This window comes from Anomaloglossus baeobatrachus, chromosome 1 (genome assembly GCF_048569485.1).
Source record: "Anomaloglossus baeobatrachus isolate aAnoBae1 chromosome 1, aAnoBae1.hap1, whole genome shotgun sequence".
In the NCBI taxonomy this organism is placed as follows: domain Eukaryota; kingdom Metazoa; phylum Chordata; class Amphibia; order Anura; family Aromobatidae; genus Anomaloglossus; species Anomaloglossus baeobatrachus.
The window spans coordinates 744,803,734-744,823,916 of NC_134353.1; the positions used below are offsets into that span (position 1 = coordinate 744,803,734).

At 45.8% G+C, this 20,183-nt stretch overlaps 1 protein-coding gene across 2 annotated transcripts in view; it reads left to right on the forward strand.

Moving 5' to 3' along the window:
* Nucleotides 1–13,113: 13,113 nt before the first annotated feature.
* VPS33A (VPS33A core subunit of CORVET and HOPS complexes) overlaps nucleotides 13,114–20,183 on the forward strand; it is a 95,833-nt gene continuing 88,763 nt past the window's right edge. The window contains exon 1 of one of the 2 annotated variants that reach the window (XM_075323211.1): nucleotides 13,114–13,258. In XM_075323211.1, the coding sequence (XP_075179326.1) occupies nucleotides 13,127–13,258 (132 nt within the window). In that variant the 5' untranslated portion in view covers nucleotides 13,114–13,126. Of the gene's footprint in view, nucleotides 13,273–20,183 lie in introns of both variants that reach the window. The other variant, XM_075323220.1, reaches the window with a different exon arrangement.

The window sequence follows — 20,183 nt, forward strand, 5'->3', positions numbered from 1 at the left end:
ATTCACCAAGTTGGACCTCCGTGGGGCCTATAACCTGGTTCGCATTCGCTCTGGAGACGAATGGAAGACCGCATTCAACACTCGGGATGGGCACTACGAGTATTGTGTCATGCCCTTTGGTCTGTGTAATGCTCCGGCAGTCTTCCAAGAATTGGTGAATGTTAAAAAATATACTCTTAAATATATTTTTCTTCAAATACGTAAAGGCGCATGAATGAAAAGACCTCAAAAATGTAAAAAATAAATGTATTTTATCTATTTAAAAATGGTTGCCAGGGTTCAGTTACAGAAAGGAAAAATAATATACGTTGAAAGCTTACGCAAAGAGTTCATTTAGTCCATAATGATCAATGGGAAGTCTTTACCCATCTTTCCTTGGGTCCTGAATGGCAATGCAGGGGATGTCATCTCTTAGGCCGGACAACGTGTCTTCATCTTGCACAGGAGTCTTCTGATAGCAGGCAATGTGGAGGAGCGACCCGTAGCCCCCTCCATCGTGCATTATATACCAGCTGTTCAGACCATATAGGGCGTTCTAGTGGAACACAGTTGAATATAGTTCCATATTACGTAACCTTCTGGAAACTTCGGGAAGCTTCGGGAAGGATTTAAATATATCCTTCCATGCTCAGCACTCAAGTATATTCAATATGGGCATTTTAATATTTATCCCTTATAAACTTTATTAATAACCTATGCCCTCCAACATAAACAGAACTATGAACGTATATGTCTTACTATGAAATATTTGATAACTAGATGTATTAATTTTAATCATTTTACAATTCCCCCTTGAAGTGGGTGGAGCAACCCCGAAAATTAATTAATACATCATTAAAATAACAAATCTTCTTTCCTTATTTGTCAATAACGGATTAATATCAATAATAATGATAAATAATAATTAATTTGCATTATTCATGTTGTAAGTTCAATAATATAATAATGTTGATTCATGTTATGACAGGCCGTGACTAATCAATCATATAAAAATATATAACTATACTTCGCTAGACCTAAAAAGAAATGCAAAAAAAACAAATCCGGTCACCATATGATGTCCTCTGAATTGATGTCTTCTTATCTCCGATGTAATCCGGCATAAACACAGTCTCTTAGAAATAACTCCTTTGATAAAAATGAATGGTTACCAATTCATACAGTCCCGTATTGCGTTTATCATCGTTTGATCAAAGTCCATAAACTATATTCTTTATTACAAAGACCATAGCCAGTGTTGATAAACCACAGTTCATGACTTGTAGAAGAATAGCAGAAGTCTTTGATGTCTGTGCAGTGCAATTTACATTAGTCACCTTTTATCCTCCATGCTGCCTGTTGTCGAATAACAGATGTTAAGACGTTCTTGGTCAGCACGACAGGGGTTAACTTTAACACGTCATTGCTCTTCTTAGTAACTTTAGGGAGGTCTTAATGCACAGACCATGTGTCATTGTCCATCCTTGAACCAAAAGATATTGCGTTTCTGAGGTGCAAGCACGGTAAGTGTATTGTATGTTTCACAGTCTTATTTGAGACGTTACCTTTTTGGACCTTTTTGCAGAATCCCTTTTAACTTAGGAAAATTATAAAGTCTTTTTATCTTCTGTAATCTTGATTGATTTCATTCCCTAATCTAAATACCAAATATGGCAATAACTATCACTAATAAATGTCACAGCATATCATAACTCTAATACTATAATACCATGTCATTATTATTATCGTAGAAGTATTAATATAATTGATACTTAGAATGATGTAATAATACTGCATAATGGTATAGACAATAGTATTTTTTTGTAATGACCTTTTTTGTCATTGGTGCATTACCCTTCCAAACCCATAGGTGGCAATGTGTTGAATGTACCCAAAATATACTATAAAGTATGAAATAATATAATGTGTACCTATAACATGTATCATATTATAAATATGAAAGGCAACAATGTGGCTTTTAGTTAGATCATTTGTAAAATTATAAACCAAAGCAAATAACCTTTTAGAAAAGACTGGATGATTCCATCAAAACACAACAATACTCATTATAAATTATTATTGATTAAAAATATAATATATATTATTTGTAAATATAGGAAGGTAAACCTAGATGTACCTCGATCTTCCATCTTTATTACTCTAATTTAATTTATTTGATTTGCCTATTATTTATTAAATAACCTACTATAAAGAAATGTGTAACCATAAGTAATATTTCATCCTTATTGTGTTAACATACTAATATAAAAATAATGTATTACTAGGAAATAAACAATTGTATATATATTGATAAAGGAAGTATCTTTTCTTCCAAAAAATGGAACTTTTCCCTTTTAATATGATTCATATTTAATAAAGTAATATTCTTATATTAGATATTACTGAACTAAATATTGAAGTGTCTTCTCAATTGAGATATTTAAAATCTGAAGAAAAAATAAAAATTGTATAATTTAAGATTTTGATTAAAAATGTGAATATTAAATAATAATTAATATAAAAAATAGGAATAAAAGGAAAAATGAAAATCGGAATAAAAATAAAAATTGAAATAGAAATAAGGCCTTCTATGTATATAACACCTATGTCTTTAACCTTAATGTTACCAGTATCTTATAGGATTACCATACCTATCAGTAACCTATAAAAAATAATTAAGTCATGTAACCTTGCAAATAATACACTTCTCTTAGTATATAAATGCATTATGATATACTTCAAATATATTTTTTATTCCCAATTCTTCCTTTGTACTTGAAATATTAATTATTAAAGTATCCTGTAAACACATATATTTATCAAATATAAATGTGTGTGATTGAGACCAAACCTCTCCCTTTCAATATCATGAAATATGATATTATAAAAATTACTATGTTTAGATTAAATTAAATTAAAATTTGTGTGGTATATCTTCAAGACCATATTATAAATATCACTTCCATATTTGAAAAGAAAAATAATTACCAATCTATGTATCAGTAAAAGAAGTGACTAACACAAAAGATCCTAACATCTCTATATTAAAGAAATATGTCTAAGAATAATATATATATACCAGGTATAAATTCCTTAATTATTTATACTCATGTACTATAACTTATTTATTCTAGATAGTATACATACATATCTTATAACCTCGAAGTTAAAACAAAAATTCCCCCTTTTTTTTTTCTCTCTCTCTCTGGATCCAAGTACTCTGACTTTAGCAGCTGCTCAAACAATCAATCATTCATAGACACATCTATACACACAAGACTGTCATGGTTCTTTAACATATACTTTCACATAAAAACATTGACGGACACAAATCCCTGTTTTCCCAATTATTCTATGCGCATTTCAAAGATTATGTTACTAATTTGAAGTACTTCTCGAAAAAAAACAAATTCCAATGTATTACACACTGTACATATGACCATGGAACAAACATTTATTTTTAGCTTTAGTACCAAGTCATGCTCTGGTTACGTGCAAAGAACACCATTCCAAGACAGCAAGCAGTTTTACTACACTCCAAAGCTCAGATTACATTTCTAATAACTCTAAAGGAGATATCTATATTCATAAAAGAAACGTTCAAGTATACTTCTCTGACCATTGGTACCTGAGAAAATAATAATTATTATCAATCATGCTTTCGCGAATTAACCTTACACAAGAAAATATATGTTACCTGATTGAGGACAAGAACATATGTAAAAAAAAAAAAAAAAAAAAAAGTTAATACTCCATCAATTTGCTTTACTGATAAATTCTGAGGGAAATAAAAGAATAAAATTATTATCATACTTATGATAAAAATGAAACACTTAAAATCCGTTACTTTCTCTTATTATTTTATTTTAAATATTATTATTCATATACAGAGATCAAATTATTAATTTATAACGTTAAACTATCATTTTACTAAATGAAAATATGACCTTGATTTACTATCACTACCTTTAATTTTATATATATATATATATATATATGTATATATATACACATTGATTCACTGTATATGAATAAACATACTTATCAAACAATAATTAATTTACCCAGAAATCCACTTTATTTAACTGAAGACCATACCTAATTTTTTCTTCAAAGATTCGATTTATTAGATTCACATTGGACTTATAGGAATCTCTGAACTTATGTAATTCAAGGTTTTCTCTTAAGTGAGAGAGAATGTCTCTCTCTGAAAGACCACCCAGCTGTCGCGGGCTATCAAATCCTGACCCAGGGAGAGGATCTCCACAAGACACCTGTTTCTGTCTTTCAAAGCTTTTACTCATCATTTGTCTGGGATCCTCAATCCCAGTGACCGATCCCGTCACTGGAGACAAGGGTTTTTCCTGTGAAAAAAAGATTTTTAGACGATAGAAATTGGGATGGATTGTATGATTTGTAACACGTATGCATCTTCCTTCGAATCTCATACACCCTATCACAGAAATATCTGGATCTGGGAGACACTGTTGGTTTTTCAGAATTAATTAATTTCTGTTTTGATTGACTTTGGCGACTTCTAACAAAATCGATAAATGTCGTACATTCGAATAGGGACTTTTTATTTAATGCCACCGCACAGGCTGCATTGTCAAGGAAATTAAATTTCTTGATGAATAAACGTATCATTCCATCCAATCTGACATTTGGAATGACCGCCCTATACAAACGTTCAAAAACGGACATAAATGAGAACGTACTCTCATTCTGTTCAATTTGTAATTCCTTCAACATCTCATAATTTGGATCAGATTCATTCCTTGCACAGAAGATGAGATTTTTCAGCCTTATGATATCGTTATCATTTGAACAATCAAATGTCTCATTGTCAGAAAACTTTTTTAAAGCCAATTGTCTAAAGAAATGCTGAGGTATCCATATACGAAATAACTGATTCGTCTCACTATTGGTTAAATTTAACTTCTCAATGGAACTTTCAAATATCTCTGAATTTCTGCAAACATGTATTTTAGGATTATATGCGGGAATTAATTTGCATATGTCCAATAAATTTTTTCTAAGTTTAATCCCTAACTTAGCCTGTTCTATTTTAAGAAACTGATCGTCGCCATTTTCTCTCTGCACGTGTCCTTTCTGCACGTGTCCCACTCTGGCTCCTCCCCCTTCTGGCTTCTCTACGTCATTTCCTGCTTCTTTCCCAGTGTCCTGAAAATGACCTTGATTACGTAGCACATGTCTGCCGCCATTATCAAAATTCTGATTTGCAAAATTACAGCCAACATTACAGTCAGAATTCACAATATCACTGACTGACATTCCAGGTTCTAAGCAGTCTTTGGATTTCTCTGTCACTGACTCTCCTGACCATTCAGGTTGTCTATTTCCACCATTTTTACACTTTTCTACGATTAACTTGTGAAAATCATAGACTAAATGACAGACATTTCTGATTTTCTGTTTCTCTCTATTAAAAGACCTTGCACATTCTATACGTGAATTCTCAAGTTCACACTCCTCATAAAAGCGTAACCAAATCTCTTCCACATTAGAAATATCTGGATAAGTGAACTGAAGTTTACTTTGCTTAACATATGAAGAGATAAAATCCATTTTCTTACCTGAAATGATCAGATGAACTGATGGATGATCCTCTAAGACTTGATTCACCTTGTTCAACACGTCCAATACTTCTTATGGACTGACTTTATCTTTCTTGCTCAAAAAATACGTCAAAAGTTAACTTCTGTGGCTTTATAAAGTCTTTAAAGTTCAAAAAACTTTCATGCAACTTGACTTATACGTATTTCCTAGGTTCTGCGTGATTTTTTGCATATGTCTCTGATGTCTCTCTCCCCCCTTATGCAAAGTGAAAAACGAAGCACAAAAATGTATAAAAAAATCACGAATGACTGAGCTCGCCAAAATGTTAAAAAATATACTCTTAAATATATTTTTCTTCAAATACGTAAAGGCGCATGAATGAAAAGACCTCAAAAATGTAAAAAATAAATGTATTTTATCTATTTAAAAATGGTTGCCAGGGTTCAGTTACAGAAAGGAAAAATAATATACGTTGAAAGCTTACGCAAAGAGTTCATTTAGTCCATAATGATCAATGGGAAGTCTTTACCCATCTTTCCTTGGGTCCTGAATGGCAATGCAGGGGATGTCATCTCTTAGGCCGGACAACGTGTCTTCATCTTGCACAGGAGTCTTCTGATAGCAGGCAATGTGGAGGAGCGACCCGTAGCCCCCTCCATCGTGCATTATATACCAGCTGTTCAGACCATATAGGGCGTTCTAGTGGAACACAGTTGAATATAGTTCCATATTACGTAACCTTCTGGAAACTTCGGGAAGCTTCGGGAAGGATTTAAATATATCCTTCCATGCTCAGCACTCAAGTATATTCAATATGGGCATTTTAATATTTATCCCTTATAAACTTTATTAATAACCTATGCCCTCCAACATAAACAGAACTATGAACGTATATGTCTTACTATGAAATATTTGATAACTAGATGTATTAATTTTAATCATTTTACAGTGAACGACGTGTTCAGAGATCTCCTCTATGTCTGTGTCGTGGTATATCTGGATGACATCCTGGTCTTCTCTCCGGACCTACAGACCCACAGAGAGAACGTGCAGCTAGTGCTCCAAAGGCTTAGAGAGAAGCGTCTGTACGCCAAGTACGAGAAGTGCGTCTTTGAAAAGTCGTCCCTTCCCTTCCTGGGTTATGTAATCTCGGACACTGGCCTGCAGATGGACCCAGAGAAAGTGTCTTCCATCCTCAACTAGCCTCCTCCTTCCGGACTGAAGGCTATCCAACGCTTCCTTGGCTTTGCAAACTACTATCGTCAATTCATCCCGCACTTCTCTGCCCTGACTGCGCCTCTCTCTGCCTTGACTAAGAAGGGAGCTAATCCTAAGGACTGGCCACCGGCGGCCGATGCCGCGTTCTGCTCTTTGAAACAGGCGTTTGCTTCTTCCCCGGTTCTCCATCACCCTGAATTGAACCGACAGTTCACCTTAGAGGTGGATGCCTCCTCCTCAGGAGCCGGGGCAGTGTTGATGCAGAAATCCTCCACCGGGAAGATGGTCACTTGCGGATTCTTCTCCAAGAGCTTCTCGGCACCCGAACGCAACTACACCATCGGGGATCGGGAGCTACTGGCCATCAAGCTGGCCTTGGAGGAATGGCGCTACCTCTTGGAGGGAGCAGTATACCCTGTGATCATCTACACGGACCACAAGAATCTGGAGTACCTGCGGTCAGCCCAAAGACTGAACCCGCGACAAGCCCGCTGGTCCTTGTTTTTTGCTCGATTTGATTTCCAACTCCATTTTCGGCCCGCGGATAAGAACGTGCGGGCAGACGCTTTGTCCAGGTCCTTCGTGCCCGTAGAGCTGGAGGAGGAGACGTTCCAGCCCATCATCAGCCCCAGTAAAGTCATTCCGGTGGCTCCTGTCGCTCTGACTCAGATACCCCCTGGGAAAACCTATGTCTCAGATACTGACAGACAGAGAGTCCTGCAATGGGGCCATGCCTCGAAGATCGCCGGCCATGCTGGTCAGAAGAAGACTTGGAGTACGATTGTCCGTCACTATTGGTGGCCGTCCCTCCGTAAAGACGTCGCAACCTTCGTCTCAGCCTGTCCATCCTGTGCCCGGAACAAGACACCCAAGCACCTACCATATGGACGTCTTCTGCCTCTGCCCATTCCTTCCGTTCCGTGGCAACATATTGCAATGGACTTCATTACGGACTTACCCTTATCCTCCGGACACACGGTCATATGGGTTGTGGTGGACCGTTTCTCAAAGATGGCTCACTTCGTTCCCATGGCCGGGCTGCCCTCTGCCCAGGAGCTAGCTGACTCCTTCATACAACACATATTCCGATTGCATGGCTTTCCCGCACACATTGTGTCCGACAAAGGAACTCAGTTTACCTCGCGCTTCTGGAGGGCTCTCTGCAAACATCTGGGAGTATCCTTGGACTTTTCTTCGGCCTACCATCCTCAGTCGAATGGCCAAGTGGAACGGGTCAATCAGATCCTGACCTCCTTCCTGCGCCACTACGTCAACATCCATCATGACGATTGGTCCACGCTCCTACCTTGGGCTGAATTCTCCCACAACCAACACATCAGCGAGTCCACCTCCAGCTCTCCCTTCCAGGTCGTTTACGGACTTCAGCCTTCTGTCCCGTTGCCAGTATCCTCGGCTTCCGATGTCCCCGCAGCAGATGCTCTGGTCCAGGACTTCTCAGTTATATGGAACTCTGTCAAGTCTTCCCTAGAACGTGCTTTTTTGCGGATGAAGAGACATGCGGACAAGAGGCGCCTGGATCCCCCGTGTTTCTCCCCAGGTGATCTGGTCTGGCTTGCATCCAAATATGTCCGATTAAAGTTACCATCGTACAAGTTGGGTCCTCGTTAAATCGGGCCGTTTAAAGTCATCAGCAAGATTAATGCAGTCTCCTACAAGCTGCAGCTCCCGGCCACGATGCGGATACCCAACTCCTTCCATGTTTCCTTGCTCAAGCCTGTCGTCCTTGGTCCCTTCTCCGCTGATGCCAGTCCTGCTCCTCCTCCCATCGCTGACGATGACATCTATGCGGTAAGGGATATCGTGGCCATGAAGACCGTGCGAGGTCGGCAATAATTCCTGGTGGACTGGTCGGGTTATGGTCCCGAGGATAGGTCCTGGGAGCCCCGGGAGAATGTTGGCACTCCTCTGATTCGTGCTTTCCTGTCCCGGTTGCGGGGAGGGGGGTGTGGGGGAGGGGGTACTGTCACGCTTCCCGGTCCCCGTGCCCCGCTTTCCGGTCCCCGTGGCCCGCTCCCCGCTTCCCGGCGGCGTCCCCGGCTCACCACTCCGGTCCCGGCCTCCTCTTCCTCGCCTGCGCCCTCCATGCGTCCAGCTCCCCGCTCCCGGCGCTCCTCTGCGACGTGGGACACTCAGCCGGGCACCCCTGCTTCCTCTGCACCGCTCCCTGGACTGGCTTCTGGCACACGGGCCTCGAGCATGCGCATTAGGGCGCGCGCGCGGTCATTGACCCTTTCTTAAAGGGCCAGCACCTAGAAACAGGAAATTGCATAGACAGGTACAGGGTATATTAGGATTCTCTTTCCTGGTGGGCGGGGCCTGTTCTACGTGTTTAGTAAGCTAGGAGTTCAGGTCCCCGTATTGCTGTGTCCTGTATTAACCCCTGTCTGTCTCGCAGAGCCTGTCCTGCCACGCCAGCCGCTCCGAACCACGTCCGTGCCAGTACCCTGACGGTGACTTCGGCGGATGTTCCACCACCTCTGCAGCTCCGCCAGTCTCCAGTCCCTGGCTCCGATTGGTGACCCGTCCTATCGCTCAGCAGGTTCCGGATCCCGCCTGACCCTACAACCCGGCCTCGGACCCGAGCCTCGTCACCCGGACTAGCGTCTAGAACTCCATGTTCTCAGCGACATCTACCTTCCAGCTCCCCTACGGACTGTCTTGCTACCAATAGTGCTTCGGCTGCCGTGCATCAAGACCCTCTGGCGGGGTGACCGGCCTGGCTGCCTCCCCAAGGGAACCCGGTGTACGGTCCAGTGTTTCCACCACCCGGACGTAACAATAGGTACCCAACAAAAATGAGGTCGCCTTGCCACTGGCTGTTGGGCTCACATAAAATAGGGGTCAAACGTGTGCTTTTTGTGTGCCATGTGGGGATAGCACGCGGACAGCAGGAACAGCTATACTGACCTCTTCCTAAAACTGCAGTCTCCTGCACTGCTGCTGTTACTTCACGGTCAGCGGTCAGTGCAGTGAATATGTAAATAGTATAATGAGCGGGCCCCGGAAATAAGAGCAGAAGCAGAGACAGCAGAGCTGTTGAGAGGAGAGTATAAAATTCTTTATTTTAAAGATACATGTTTTCTCCGGGATGTGTTATACTCATGTCACATGGACCACTTGAGTGTGTGGTCCGTGTGACATCCGTGGAACCAGAGAAAAGCGGACGCCTCCGTGTTAGCCACATGGTCCGTGTGAAAACACAGACGTGTGATTTACACCATAAAATGACATGGGTCCGTGTGGCTCTCGTGAAAAAACAGATGTCAGGCCTCCTTCACACGTCAGTGATTCTGGTACGTATGGCTCTGTTTTTAGACGTACTGAAATCACGGACATATGCAGACCCATGAAAATCAATGGGTTTGTGCACAGATCAGTAATTTAAAAAAGGACCGCATGTCCGTGTGTTTCGCATGGAGACAAGTCCGTTTTTTCTCCGGCATCACTGATGTCACGGACCACATAGTGGTGTGATCCATGTGATATGTACCGCAGAAAACACATGTCTTTGAAATAAAATTAAATTTATATACTCACCTGTCTCTAGCGCTGCTGTCTTCGGCGCTGCTGTCACTTGCTTCGGGACCCGCTCATTGCATATTCACTGCACCACGAACACGGAAGCAAGTGTGATAGCAGCACCAGAGACATCAGCACCACGGACAACAGCTGCTCTCCGTGTGCTATTACGGATAGCACATGGAGAACACGTGTGTCAAAATCATGGCACACACAGAGCCATACACACGGTATATTTTCAACATACCACCTTAAATCGTGTTACAACGCTGTTCTGCCTTCTTTCATGTTACGCTGTGAATCTCCAGCATACAGCTAAACCCTCATTCACATTTCAAATAAACAGACTGGAATTCAGTAGCCTTGATTTATTAGCTGGTAACGTGAACTTGATTGCAGTATACGTGGAATATACAGTGAATATAGGAATATCCAAGATGCAGGTGAATACGGTATATCCAAGATGCAGTTGAATACTGTATACGGAATATGGTATATCCAAGATACTGTTTTATACGGGTAAAAACTATAACAAGAAAATGATTACAGTCAGTACAGTGTTAATACAGAGTTAACATAGCATAACAGTGCATGCGATACAGTTCTTATGAGAATGTAGGTGAAATGTAGGGAGTCCACTTCTATATGAATTATTGACGCTATCTCCACGTGGTGCCTGCTGCAGCCGTAACTTACACGCTTTCAATAGCAGTTGTGACTATTTTCACAACTCTATCAGGTGAGCACATCTGATTATTTTCCTACAAACGTTTGTAATGTTGGTACTCTATTAGCGCCTTTTGTCTTTTCAGTCTTCTTCGCATTGCTATCAAATTTGTGCATTTTGCATGTGTTTTAACTTGCATTTTTGTAACAAAAAACACAGGTCACCCACATTGTTCCAGGATAAATTCTCTCTCTCTTTCTCAAAGTGCTTCGTTCTCACTGATAACCGGCGTGGCATGGCTGTCACACTGCTTCCGCGGCCTCTCATTTTTCTTTCAGGGCCGCTCATTAGGCTCGTACATATTCACTGCTTCCACCGGCCACCGACGTCTGTGATTGATTGCAGTCAGACATGCCCCCACGCTGAGTGACATCTCTCTGACTGCAACCAATTACAGACACCGGTGGGTGGGTCTACATCGTTCAGTAAAATAAATAATTTTAAAAAACCGGCATGCGGTTCCCCCAATTTTGATACCCAGCCAAGATAAAGCCCCACAGCTAGTATTCTCAGCCTGGAGATGCAACAATCCCGACACTTTACCCAGCTCTTCCCAATTGCTATGGTGTTGTGGCAATAGGGGTAATAAGGAGTTAATGGCAGCCCATAGCTCCTACTAAATCCTAGATTAGTCATGGGAGGAGTCAATGAGACCCTCCCCATCATTAATCTGTAAGTGAAAGTAAATAAACACAAACACCCCAAAAATCCTTTATTTGAAATAACATGCAAAAAAGCACCCTCTTTCACCACTTTATTAACCCCCAAAACACCCCTGCAGGTCCGACATAATACACAAAGTCCCACAACACTTCCAGCACTGATACATCTGACGCTCACAGCGCCATAGAACATGACTGTCCGCTGTGAGTTCCACGCAGCAACTGTAGTGAGATGCGCGGTCACTGATAACGTCACTCAGGTTTGTTGCGGCCACTGCTGGAGTCCTCTACCCGTGACAGCAAAGCAGGCCGTGACTGAAGTGAACCGCAAAAGGAGGACTCACCTGATTGACGTCACTGCTGATCGCGTGACTCACTTTAGTCACAGCCTGAACCTCCCAGTGGTGAACCCGTGACATCACTGCTGCGATACACGTACTGCGGGGCCCAAAACTCAGGGAGCTGTGATGTCAGGGGTTCACCCGAGATCATTCTGATCGCGCTGCTCTGTCTGCACTCACAGCTGGCAGTCATGTTCTATCACGCTCGCTGTGACAGGACAGGGATGTAGCAGAGCTGATTCGCCGTGGGACCTCGTGTGGACTACTTTGGACCTGCAGTCGTGTTTGGGGGTTAATAAACTGGTGAAAAAGGGTGCTTTTTGTAATTTATTCCAAATAAAGGATTATTGGGGATTTTGTGTTTATTTACTTTTACGTAAAGATTAGTGATGCGGGTGGGGTCTTATAAATGACTGCCATCACTAATCTAGGACTTAGTGGCAGCTGTGGGCTGCCATTAACTCCTTATTACCTTGTTTGCCACAGCAACATGGCAACGGGAAGAGCTGGGTCCAGTGTCAGAATTGGCGCATCTTATGGATGCGCCACTTCTGGGGCGGCTGCAGGCTGCTATTGTTAGGCTGGTAAGGGTCAACTAACGATGGCCCTTCCCACTCTATCAGCCCCCAGTTGTCTGCTGTACCTTGGCTGGCTTTAGAAAAATGGGCGGACCCCAAAGAGTTAGACCTAAATTCTGTGACTTTTCAGAATTCTGCCATGAAAGCTTTGATGAATAGGTGAGGTCTGTCTTGGTAATCTGAGGCTGCTAGCAGACGGCAATGTTGGGGAAACCTCTTCAATATCGTTATTTCAGCCAAATAAAACACCCCCCCCCCCCTCAAAATACCCATCTAAGAATTACAAGAATCACATCTATTTTTCCTATTTAAATGTAATTTACACATAGAAAAATGCATGTAAAAAAACAAACAATATATTGCACAAGAGCAGCTGCCGCCGGTCACGTGACTGTAACCCAGTATAACAGCATAATAGAGAGAAGGCGCTCGGCGATCTGTAAGTGCTGTCTGGTGGACGGGCTGCTCAGTTCTTTCTGATCACGTGACACAGGCAATCACATGAATCCGGCTGTCATCGGGAGGCCAAAGATGGCGTCTCATCTGTCCTGCGGGCGGGTGAACCTGAACGTATTGAGGGAGGCGATGCGGATAGAGCTGCGGGAGTTCCTGGATAAGTGTGCGGGCAGTAAGGTGCGGGCAGTAAGGTGCGGGCAGGCGCCGATGCGCCATGGATTCCCCTCTGTTTCGTCTGCGCCGAATCACTTCCTTCTTTGATTTATTGCTTCTGTCTTCGGTTCCTTCTTCTGCAGAATATGCGCTGTTTGTAGATGCAGTTCAGGCTGAATGTAGCGCAGCGCAGTCATATAATGCCAGTGCGTGCTCCTCGGTACATGGGGGACGGCAGGACCCTGCAGGGACTAGAGCAGTGGTCCGGGGGCAGTGTATGGGAGCCGGAGAGCTGTCTGCGGGATGGTCCTGTCACACACAACGCCTCCTCCTCCATTCTCGTGTCATGAGCACAGATATGTTACACTAATGCTTCTAGACTGGCTTTTATGGGTCAAAATGTAAAATCCCCTACTAATCCCACCTCGGCTGCCCTTCTCAGGTGCTGGTGCTCCGCTATTCAAGAGAATAGGAGCTAAACTGCTGTAACCAAGAACGGCCACCAGGGGCAAACAGAGGTCCATGGGACCACATAGAAGTCCTATTGGCCTGTACCTCCCCCTCAAAAATACCCTTTTGTGGCTAAAGTATGATGCCATCAAAGGTAACCCCCCCCCCCCCAAACACTATGATAACCGGACAGTTCCACTACACAGTATTATGCCTCCATAGTGACCCCCAATACAATATGTCCCCAACACGTTTCTGCCACATAGTATGAGACCCCCGCAGCCCTCTGCGCAGTATAGTGGGCGGCACCCCTGCAGCCCTCTGCGCAGTATGGCGGCGGCACCCCCGCAGCCCTCTGCGCAGTATGGCGGCGGCAGCCCTCTGCGCAGTTTGGTGGGTGGCACCCCCACAACCCTCTGCACAGTATAGTGGGCGGCACCCCCGCAGCCCTCCAAACCACATTTAAAATAATAAAACTACTTGCCTCTACCAGTCCCCTGCTGCTCTAGTCTCTGCAGTGTGTGTTGTAAAGCTCCATAGTGACCCCCGATACAATATGTCCCCAACACGTTTGCCAGCGGGCATAGCCACTCACATGCCCCATAGCCACCGCGTGGTCTGCTGCTATTAGTGCTACTCCACTGATGGCCACTACACAGTGTGCAGAGTGGTGCTGTGTACATCCGGATGCACAGAGCTGATCTGAGTGCACTGGGAATTGGCACCCACTAATCTAATATAGATAATCTAAATTTAAGCTTAAAGGGAACCTGTCATGTAAAAACACAAAAAACATGCCATTACCCTGGGGTTAATCTGCATTCTGCCAGCACTGAAATCCCCACTGCTAGGAGAAAATTAACTTTATTCCTACCAGCAGCCTCTGGCTTTCAGTCTTAGGCCGGTTTCACATTTGCATTGTTTTGACGGAAACTGAATCCAGCACAGATGCAGTACAGGTAATTTATTTACAGTGGAAGCGCGACACTATGTGGACACATGCGGTTGTGTATGAAGCACACAACCACATGGTGTCGCGCTTCCACTGTGAATAAATGAACTGTACTGCATCTGTGCTGGATTCTGTTTTCGTCAAAACAATGCAAATGTGAAACCGGCCTTAGAGGTGCGACCGGCGCGGGTTCAGTCACTGCTCTGTGCCTATTGAGCTGGCGCTGTAACCGCCCCTGACACGGACTGACGGGAAGGCTACAGACGCCATGCAGCTGTCTCGGATAATGTGTTTGGAGCATTTGCCAGGTGTACCTTGTCTGAACAGAAATGGCCATTATAATATATATTTCTTCATCGTTCCTTATGGGAGACCCAGACCATGGGTGTAAAGCTTCTGCCTCCGGAGGACACACAAAGTACTACACTCAAACGTGTAGCTCCTCCCTCCTAGCATATACACCCCCTGGTAGCCAGTCCTAGCCAGTTTCAATGCTTTGTGTTCAGGAGGTCACACACACATGCATTCTCTGGTTTTTGATCTTTTGGATTTCAAAGATTTGGAAGAAAAGCGGGTCCAATCTGGACTCCCGGCATGTCCCTTCTCACCCCACTGTGTCGGCGGTGCTGTTAAGGTTGATTTTACAAGGCTGGAGCCTTCTCATGCCGCGCTCCTTCATCATCCCCTCGGGCTCTGGCTTGAAGTGGGAGCCATCACGGTTCTCACTGCTTTGCAGGAGACCGGTCTCCATCCGCAGCCCTGTTCAGGATTCTGCCGGACGGCGTGCCCCGCCCCCCCCCCAGGGACATGGACCTGCGTCTCAAAAGCTAAGTATTGAGACGTTTTTACCACAGAAAGTGGTCTTTGCAGGGGTCCCTTGTACTTTATTTATTGGGGGGAGTGTGTTTTATGACTGTGGTGACATTTCCGGCCGGTCCTCCAGTTTTCACTGGAGAACCGCGCCGGTGGTGCCTGCACGCTGGCCGCATGTTTAAATCTAGGCCCCGGCTTCGCCTGAGGCCTAGTTTCGGTTTCACTGCCCCTGCATATTAGTTATGCAGAGGGACAGTGTGGCTCCGCCCAGCGGCTGTGCAGCACAGGGAACGGACACTCCTCTCTGAGGAAAGATTCCCTCCCCTGTATACATCATTTGCCCGCTCTCAGAGTAGGCCCCGCCCCCTCTCCTCGCTCCGGTCTCCATTTTCTCAGTGTCTGCATAGGCACAGAGATACCACATTGTGACAAATGGGGGCCTGGGCTGGGGGACTGGAGGGCACAGAAATGTATGTTAAACGGTCTGGCAAGCCACAACCTCCAGTTGTGCAGCTGCTTATATCCTCTGTTTATATACTCTGTTGGGGGTCATTCTGGAGATGCATTCCCTCACAGAGCCCCCACTTCTGGAGCATGTCTCACATCAGAGCAAGGCTGTTCTTAATATGCACTGCATGTAGACTCGTACTGCCTGTACCGAGCACATAAACACAGTGGTCCCTCAGCCTGGAGGCTCATCAGTGGTCCCTCCAGCTGCTCCGGTGGTGCTGAGCATGCATTAGCCCCCTTCTCAGGGAGCTTCTGCTGCTACGGCTCGCTCAGCAAAGCTCTCAGAGGACTCTTCATCTGGTCTCAGTCCCCGTCCTCCTAAAATGGAGACGCAGGGTCCCCTGTCCTTCCCCGTCCCGCAGCTCTGATTCACGAGCTGACTCACTGGACGAGGAGGATGTCTTTACTGGGGGCTCGGACGCTACTTAATGTACCATTGATCTGTCCAAAGGTGATGCAGATGCTAATGATTTGATTGCGTCCATTATATTTGTACTGGACCTCAATCCGCCTGTATCAGGGGAATATCCCCCTCTGGCAGAAAGGCATCAGTATACCTTAAAGAGAACAAGGAGTGTGTTCCTTAACCACTCCAGTTTTCAGCCCACTGGGCCAAGCCCAGAGCCTGTCCTGACAGACGCTCCCAAAGCGAGGTTCTGGTGACTGTTTCCCCCTTCCACCACAGGTGGTCAGGGAGTGGGCTCATTCACCAAGGGTGGTCCCTCCGGTGTCTAGTATTTCAGCCCGGATAGTTGTATCAGTGGCTGACGGCATCTCTCTAAGGATCCCACTGTACATTAATTCTGTACTGGACCTCAATCCGCCAGTTTACCTTGCCTATGAGAACAAGGAGTGTGTTCCTTAACCACTCCAGTTTTCAGGCCACTGTGACCAAGCCCAGGGTCTGCTCTGGCAAACGCTTCCCAAAGCGTGGTTCTGATGGCAGTTTTCCCTTTCCACCAGAGGTGGTCAAGGAGTGGGCTCATTCACCAAAGGTGGTCCCTCCGGTGTTTAGACTCTCAGCCCGGACCGTTGTATCAGTGGCTGATGGCTCCTCACTTACGGCTTTGCTGTCCGCCAGGTTGTCCTTCTGGCCAAATCTGTATGGAGGCGGCAGGGGCCTCGTTCTCCCCAGCTCTTGCAGCAGTGCGGCTTTCAAAGCCATCTCTGCTTCTCTAGAGGAGATGCATTCTCTCACAGGGACTCTTTGCCCGAAATGGTTGCCTTAACTTCCAGACTTCAGTCTTTTCATCCTATGCCATGTCTGCCATGCTGGAGACTCTCACCGCACTGCGGTGGCCTCGGCTAATTTCCTCGTTATATGCAAGCTCCTGTGGCTTCGGAAGTGGAGGGCGGATGCTTCTAAAGAAGTTCCTTGCTGGGCTCCCTTTTGCTGGGACCAGACTATTCGGGAACAACTGGATGAAATCATTAAGGAAGCTCTTGGCGGGAAGAGTTCTTCCATGCAACAAACCTAAACCAGGAAACCTGTCCAGGGCAGGAATCAGTCGAGGTTTCGTTCTTTTCGTTCCTCCATCTGATCGTTCTCTAAGCCCTCGGCCTTGTCCACTGGCTCAGCCAAGGATCGTAAACCCAAATGGCGCACGAGAAGACCGCAGGAGATGCTGCCACTAAGTCAGCCTCCTCCTGGCTATCTGGCCACGCAAGCAACGTCCTTGGTCGGTGGCAGGCTCTCCCACTTTGGCGACGTATGGTTTTAACACGTCTCCGATCAGTGGGTGCGAGATACCATCTCCCACGGCTACAGGATAGAATTCTATCCAGCCCGCCAAACAGATTTTTTCTGCAACTCCCCCCTGCTCCAAGGCCGCCGCCTTCTCACAGGCTGTGGCATTCTTGCAGGCCACTGGAGTAATTGTACCGGTTCCCGACTGGGAACGGTTCTGAGATTTCTGCTTAAATCTATTCCTAGTACCCAAAGAGGGCGATGCCTTCCGACCTGGATCTCAAGCTTCTCAAGCATGTTCAGGTTGCGGCATTTTCGCATGGAGTCTCTGCGATCAATCAATGACCCAAGGAGATTCCCTAGCATCCATCGACATCAGAGATGCCTATCTGCATGTGCCAATCGCAGTTTTACACCAGCGTTGGTTACGTTTTGCAATCAGAGTGGTCCAATTCGTGGCTCTTCCCTTGGGGTTAGCCACGGCCCCTCGAGTATTCTCAAGGTCGGGGCAGCTGTGATTGCGGTCCTGGACCTCTAGGGGTTGGCAGTGATCCTTTTGTCCTGGACAGCCTTCTAGTCTGGGCTTCATCCAGTGCAAACTGTTAGCGGAGTGCCTCGCTCACTCTCGCCACTCTAACCAATTCGGGTGGTTTGTCATTCTGTCCAAGCCCACTCTGACTTCGACCCAGAAGTTCATATTCCCAGGGACGCAATTCGAGACTCTGTCGGCACTTGTGAAGCTGCCCTTAGTCAAACAGCAGTCCCTCCGCTGGCGGTCGACGTCGTTCCATCAGGCACCTAATACAGGTGCTGGATCAGATGGTGGTGTCAATGGAAGCGATTCCCTTGCCCAGTTCCATCTGCGTCCTCTGCGGCTGGATATTTTCCGCTGTTGGAACAAGCGGACTTCCTCCTTCCACGGGGTGGTGGCTTCGCCACAGACCAGGGGCTCGTTTCAGTGGTGGCTTCGGCCCCTCTGTCTCAGGGACGCTCCTTCCTGGCTCCGTCCCGGGTGATCCTCACCAAGATGCTAGTCTATCCGGCTGGGGAGCAGTATATCTCCACCATGGAGCGCAGGGCACTTGGACTCTGTCCAAATTAGCCCTCTGGATCAACGTGCTGGAAATCAGAGCTGTGTTTCTAGCTCTCTAAGCCTTTCGCCATCTGTTGGCGGCCAGGCACATTCGAGTCCAGTCAGATAACGCTACAGCGTTTGCCTACATCAACCTCCAGGGCGGCACACTCAGCCGCCTGGCAATGTTGGAGGTTCATCGCATTCTTCAGTGGACGGAGGACTCCTAGTCCACCATATCCGCAGCCCACATCCCAGACGTGGAAAACTGGGAGGCAGATTGTCTCAGCCGTCAAACCGTGGCTCCACGATCCTCAGGTTTTTTTGCGGCAGACGCACTGGTTCAAGTTTGGTCCCAGCTTCGTCTGTCTTACGTGTTTCACTCTCTAGTTCTTGCCCAGAGTCCTGCGCAAGATCAGAAAGGAGGGCCGTCGGGTCATTCTCATTACTCCAGACTGACCCAGGCAAGCTTGGTACCCTGACCTGCTCTGTCTGTCCGTAGAGATGCCATAGCATCTCCCGGACTGTCCAGACCTTCTCTCACGAGGTCCGTCTTTCCGCCAGAACCTGCGGCTCTCAGATTGACGGCGTGGCGTTTGAGTCATGGATCTTGACGACTTCTGGTATCCCTCCTGAAGTCATCTCCACTATGACTCGAGCTCGGAAGTATCCTTTTGGCCTTTTGGCCTTGCCGACCCTCCTGTCCCTTCTACAGTCCGGTCTGCAGCTAGGACTATCCCTCAATTCCCTTAAGGGACAGGTCTCGGCTCTGTCAGTGTTGTGCCAGCGGCGTATCGCCCGGCTGGTCCAGGTGCGCTCCTTCATGCAGGGCGCATCTCACATCATTCCGCCTTACCGGCGGCCTTTGGAGCCCTGGGACCTTAATTCGGACCTCACGGCTTCCGGAAACCCCCCTTTGAGCCTCTTAGGGAGGTTTCTTTAGTCTTTCACAGAAAGTGGTCTTTCTAGTGGCCATAACTTCCCTCAAGAGAGTCTCTGTTTTGGCTGCACTCTCTTCGGAGTCCTCCCTTCATCAAGACAAGGTGGTTCTTCGTCCGACTCCGGACTTTCTCCCTTAGGTGGTTGCTGCTTCCACCTTAACCGGGGCATTTTCCCTGCCTTCCTTTTGTCCGGCTCCTGTTCATCGCTTTGAAAGGGCGTTGCATACTCTGGATCTGGTGCGGGCGCTCCGGATCTATGTGTCTCGCACCGCTGTTCTTAGGCGGTGCATCTCTCCTTTGTGCTGACCGCTGGTCAGCGTAAGGGCCTCTCGGCATTTAAGCAGACCCTGGCTCGTTGGTTTAGGTCGGCCATTTCCGATACCTACTAGTGTACTCAAGTGCCTCTCCCGCCGGGGATCAAGGCACACTTGACCAGAGCTGTCGGTCCCTCTTAGGCTTTCAGGCCCAGGCTACGGCTCAGCAGGTCTGTCAGACTGCCACTTGGACTAGTCTGCATACTTTTT